The sequence below is a fragment of the Fulmarus glacialis genome, unplaced genomic scaffold (assembly GCF_000690835.1).
Source record: "Fulmarus glacialis isolate BGI_N327 unplaced genomic scaffold, ASM69083v1 scaffold42740, whole genome shotgun sequence".
Classification (NCBI taxonomy): Eukaryota; Metazoa; Chordata; class Aves; order Procellariiformes; family Procellariidae; genus Fulmarus; species Fulmarus glacialis.
The window spans coordinates 14,788-20,835 of NW_009186651.1; the positions used below are offsets into that span (position 1 = coordinate 14,788).

Below are 6,048 nucleotides of genomic sequence, written 5' to 3' on the forward strand. Positions count from 1 at the left end.
TTGAAAATCAGGGCATAGATCCCTTTTTAACCTCAATGGTTCTGCTTTGTAATGACTGCAGCTGGCACAGTGAAGGGGATGTAGAGGTTTGCAAAACCGTAGCAACAGATCCCAACAGCGAAGCTTTAAATTCTTTTCCTGTTTGTGGAAGTTCAGGACAGTACTGACAGGATATAGGCACTGGAAGAATATCATACAAAATAAGCACTCCTGTTAAACTTGCTTTTTTGACTTGGTCAGCAGTTAGCTGATTGTCTTTCACAGATCCTCCCCCCACCCCGGTGGGATGGCCCTGTGGTGGTTCACTAGGAAATCGGGCTGCACAGACATTTCAGTCTGCCACTAGCAAACTGAAGTCCAGAGAAATCAAAAAGCAAGCCATTGACTTTTCAGCAATCTTCTTGTGGCAGAACCCGCTTCCTTATTAAAATTCCTTATTAAAAACAAACTTTAAAACAAGGTAGTATAAACTTTGGACACTGCAAATTTCTTATGTTTCCCATTTAATTTGAAAATATTTGATATTCAGGCCTACAGGTAGGCCTGTAGAATTTCTAAGACAACAATTCGTTGCTCATTACAGAGTGATCATCATCTTCATTTAAGAGAAAAAGGTAGCTGGGCTGAAATGCAGTAGATGCATTTGTAGCCTATGCATTGATCCCACCTCGCATTCATGCCATGCAAAGAAGTTGTGCCTTCAAAGCTGTTGATTGCAGTGCTCTGCATTGCTGGAAAGAGATCTTCATCAGTTTAGGCAGTGCAAGGGTCTGGGTAGTGGTCATTTTGCGTGGATTCGTTCAGTGACCCTGGAGTCCAGCACAAGCACAAAGTGTCCGTGGGTGCTTCTGAAACACAGCAGAAAACAAGGGTGCACAGCAAATCCCTGCTCTGGCCATACAACGGGACATATTTTCTTCCCCTCAGCACGTTGCATTTCACCCAAGATCGACACGTTCATTAAACTGGCATGCAGTAGATTTCACGTTTGGATTCTAATTTAAGAAACTGCTTGAGTGTCTAACTTTCAATATGAGCTAAAGTCTTACTGAAGCTGAAGGAGTAAATAGATGCATAAGTATCTGAATTATTTTGGATGGTTTTATATGTATCCTTACACATGATAAATCAGAGCCTGAATTAACAGTACGTTATACACTTTCTAAAACTAACACAAAGATCTCAGTTAAGGCAAGTAATATCATGATTTAAGTAAATCCCAAATACACATGTAATTTTTAAAACCTTACATGGGATGCATACCTTCCTATCTTAAAGGAGGGGAAAATCTAAACAGTGTATTTAAGATTTTATATCAATATTTTAATGGAATATTATTTAATAACTTTAAGGCTTACATCAAAATAATTAATATTATATTCATTATTGCATGGCTTAATCTTTTTTATATGACTAGGAAATTAATTTAAAGAAACATAATTAAAATAATTCTAGACATGTCACCATAACATGATTAAAAATAAAGTAGGTATTGCAATATTGTACAAAAATATAGCTAATTTAAATGCAAACCCCTTTTATGGCCTATTTATCTCTGCTTATGTATGTTAGGGGAATTAAAAAGAAGTATGTTTAAATGACTGAATTTTTTTTTTGAGAAAAAAGGGCTGCAAAGCAAGTCTTGCTATTATTTAACAAATATTAATCATGGTTACACAGAGGCCACTTGAGAAAAATTTATTACAAGAAATTTGTGACCAGTCATGCCATAGGAAGAGGAGAAAGCCACAGGGCTGAAATGACAGTAAGGTTTGTGTATGCAGTGCTCCTCTGGTAGTTAAATTGCAGGAATGTGACATTGACCTGAAATGGAAGCTGTTTGAAGTAGCAACTGTCAATCTCTGTAATCAAAGGATGGCCCAAAGTCTTACTCAATTAGCCATTTTGGCATGACCACTCAGTTTATAAAGTCCTACAAACTCAAAAAGTGATCTGTCCTCAAGAGGCACTTCAAGAAGACTGCGCGGTTTGAGGATAGTGAACAGTCATCCAGGGCTATAGCTTGGACTCTTTATTTTGGTCTTTTTTTTTTTTTGCAAAAGTGCAGCAATGCCTCATTTAACTGACTGTACTTATTACAAGGTGAGCCAAATGTAGATTTAGGTATGAGTGAATGTCTGCTGCTGTTGATATTACTTGAAGTTGGTTGGATTATGTTTTTCTTTATATACTTATTTACTCTTTCAAGTACAAAAGAGTAAACACACTGTGATATTAATTTTAGAATACATATATGTTTGTAAATTTGATTGTAATGATCAGTGTTTTCAACAGAGATCATTCTTAAATGAGAAGAGAAAAATGTGTAGCATACTTCTGGTCTTTTCTCAGGACCATGTTTACCTTTCCTAATTCTATTTTTCTTTGATAATTATTCAGAAGGCTTATTCAGCTGTTAGGGGAAAATAGTACACAAATAAGAAATGTGCAAGGATGCAAAACTGAAAAAAAAGCTTTAAGGTTAATAATAATTCTATCCAAGTGTTACTAAAGCTGAATCTATTGTTCTGAAGTTTTTAAGTGAACATATGGGCAAATACTGGTACCAGTAACTTGAAATTTTAGCAATTCTTTCCATTCCTTCCCAGGTACAAACACACTTGGAAAATCAGTCTAGATACCACATACAGCAAAGCCAGAGGCACCAGGTGAAGCAGTACCTGACCCTCGATACCAAGCTGTCCAGCCAGACGCTCTCCCTGTCCCACTCCCACACAATCCAGCCCGTGGGAGTGACCTCCATTTTAAGAAACGGACACATGCCTCCTGTCAGCGATATTGGCACACCAGAAAGCCCCGTTACCAAGCTGCTGGCCCTTGGAGGAGAACACGAAAATGCGGTATGGCTGGGCTGGCAAAAGGAGTGGGGAAATGGGCTTTGTGTGCTGCTACAAAAATGTTACATGACCCACATTGTATTGGCAGCGGGCAAGAGATGGCTTTCTTTACTTTCGGGGGGCCTTTGGTTGCAGCACTTGCTCTCTGAATCCTTTTGGATTACGTGGGTGATTCCCTTGAATGCCTGTGAATGGCTTATTGCATGATCAGGCTTCTAAATTACTGCCAGTTAAAATGTACTGTTGCATCTTTTTAGCTGTGTGTCATATATTGCTGTACGTTTTTTGAATATGTTTTGCAATGCAAAATATTTTTTTTTCAGATGAGAGTTATTTCTGTCTAAAAGTATTATCCTACCTGCATAACAAAGTTAAATACTGATTACTGTAAAGATGTAACTGAAAGAATCGCTCATTAATTTTTCAGATAGCTGATATTTTTATATATGGGTTATCTCTGGTAAATTGGTGTAGATATGCTAACTTTAGTGCCACCATCGATTTTAACAGAGGTACAGCTATTATACAATGTCAGATCCTCAGCCAGTGTGAGATGTAGATCATTATGGCCTTTAATACTTCAACAGATTTCAAGAGAGAGTGCTTATTAGATAAAAGGGGAATTCCTACAGAAATAAGAGATGGAGATGCTGTGTCATATCTTGGGCTTTAACAGAGCAGAGGAATCTTAAAAATGTACTGTGACCCATTTGAGCTTTTGGATGTTATGCAGCTAAGTGTGAGGAAACTGAAAAAAATAAACCCAACACTTCCTGGAGAGCCCATCTGGGGCCCCTCCATTCCTTCTGCATTGATAACTGACATTTTGTATCAGGTTTATGGATTACTGGAGCCACTAGCCTGCAAAGATTCTTTTAGATGGCCTTTGCGGAGGCCTCTGTGGTCACCTCTGTGCTGGCAGTGCAACGTGCTGGAACCGTCCTCAGGCACTTTGGGTATCTGACCAGGAGCAACCAGTGCCTGCCCTAGTACCACGCTCTGTCCTCGAGAGCAAGACGGCTGCTGGTAAACCCCTGTCCTGAACCGTGCCTGGTGATGACTGGGAGAGTGATAGTTGCCACAGGCCAAAGTCCTTGTAGGCATCACTCCAATAATTTGAATAATCCCATCCCAGAATTTCAGGGAGATGATTGGCACAGTGTAATTTCCTAATTGCAGATGTGCCCTGTGGTTCGGTGTAGGCTATAGGTGTATTAGTAAATAATACAGAGCCAACACACAGGTTGGTGCACTGAACTGTATTCGTTCATATTGTCTAATTGCTGACATTTCCTGGCATCCTTTTGGCCCAGACAGCACTTTCCTAAATAAGTCTGGGCACAACTCCTCGGACAGCACGTCTGGTTTTTGGAGAAGGAGAGGAGCACACCTACGTGCTGGGCCAAAAGTCTGTGTTGAAAGGTCCCTGGCCTGTGTGATACTTTCTTTCATTGCATAGGATCCTCTACATTTCCTTCAGCTACAGCTCTTCAGACAGCTCCCAAGAGCTGCTTGAAAACCCTCAGAGCATGAGTCAACAGCTCCTGCAGACGGTAAAGTTAACAGTGACAGGTTCATCATGGGATCTTTCCCAAAGTTATTTTGTGAATGGAACCAGACCAAAAGCATAATTGAAAACTCATGCTGTACCTTTTCCAAATCTATATATGTCTATATGTCTGCAAAGTATTCACTGTTTCATCCCAAGTAATTAATTAGCTATTCCATCTGCTTCAGTAGCTTTTGATTCAGATTAGAACAAAAGTGGGACCAGAAGGCTGGCTGGAGAAGTATCCAGTGTACTGCCAAACACAACACAAACCTCTGCCTGCTGAATCTTGAGAGCGGTGTGTAACACCAAATCTTGAGTGACTCACGCTCTTGCAGAACCACAGGTTCCTTTCAGCCTTCCTGCACCAATGCAACAATACACTGTGGGTACAACACATTTGTTGAAGGTGACAGATCACAGTTACAACTTAGCAATGCACTCCTGTCATCTGATCTTGGTGTTGCAATAAGGGGTTAAAAAAGGGGAATGGGCTGGTGTTTGGGAGGAAAGAAGTAACTTGCTAAACCACAAAAGCTGTTTTCACAAGAAGTAAAAAATGTGAATATTGTGTAAAAGTGCTTGAATTATTTGAATTTTAAGATATAAACTTCTGAAATTCAGTTTTATTGATGTAGTAAATACTCAATATTATTTCCTGTATATTTTCCGAGTAACATTGTTTCCATTATTATTTGTAATGATCGGTCTTAAAATATTATTTTATCAGATGGAAGAGGTGATTGAAGACATAATCAATATGGAATCAAGTTTTAATGATGAAGGGATAGGTTGTTCTGAAACTCCTCTACTAATGCAAAGAACTGTAAGTATTTTGTGGAATTTCATCTTGCTGTTTATAATAGAGAATTGCATTGGATGATTCAAGCACAGGCCACACTTCAGAGGCTAAAGCAGTACTATCAGTGGATTATTCTCCTTTCTCTTCAGTTGCTTGTCTTTTTGTCAAGAAATATTACAGGAAAGGGTTCCAATGTGGTGGGACACAGCTGTTTTAAGTGGTCTGAATAGCATTTGGGGTTCTAGCCCAGCACCAGGTCTGATGCATAACCTGTTGGAGGTACTAATTCCCAGGATATAAGGAGTCTCTAGACCTAGAAGGCCTTTTAAAGTCTTGCTTAAAGATCCTTCTACTGCATCTAAAAAGGCCAAAGCTTCCCCATGTAATAGTTTCCACAGTACAGTAGTTTCTCCAGTGTCTTAGGACTTGCTGAAGCAAGGGTGGGCTCTATTTCTTGGCTTTTCATAAAGGCAAGTTGCACTTAGTTGAATAATCTCAAGAACAAAGATGAGAAATGTCACTTTTCAGATGAAATGCTTTATGGGAATAATTGTAACAAACTGTTATAGTTTTATAATGTCTTTTTGTAAAGAAATGACAGAGGATTAACAAAGGCAACTTACACTTCCGTATAAGTTACACATTTGAAGAGGAAGGATGGACCTTTTCTGGACACAACAATGCATAGAGCATTATTACTTGTGAAAATAACACCTGTCAATAACTGCAATGCAACACACTTTATAGAAGGGATGTTCTTTGTTCTCTCAACCCTGATTTATCTTGGGAACCTTTTTCCACAGATTTTGTCCTCAGGGCCCTAAAATAGGTACTGATAA

The 6,048-nt window shown here is 39.1% G+C and overlaps 1 protein-coding gene across 1 annotated transcript; it reads left to right on the forward strand.

Annotated features, from left to right (window-relative positions):
- Positions 1–2,609: 2,609 nt before the first annotated feature.
- On the forward strand, positions 2,610–5,233 carry LOC104072720 (transcription factor EC-like; the record flags this gene model as incomplete). Its single annotated transcript, XM_009572261.1, has 2 exons — positions 2,610–2,861; positions 5,138–5,233. Coding segments are annotated over 2 exons (348 nt in total), but the record flags the coding sequence as incomplete, so codon positions are not given.
- Between the last annotated feature and the right edge of the window lie 815 nt (positions 5,234–6,048).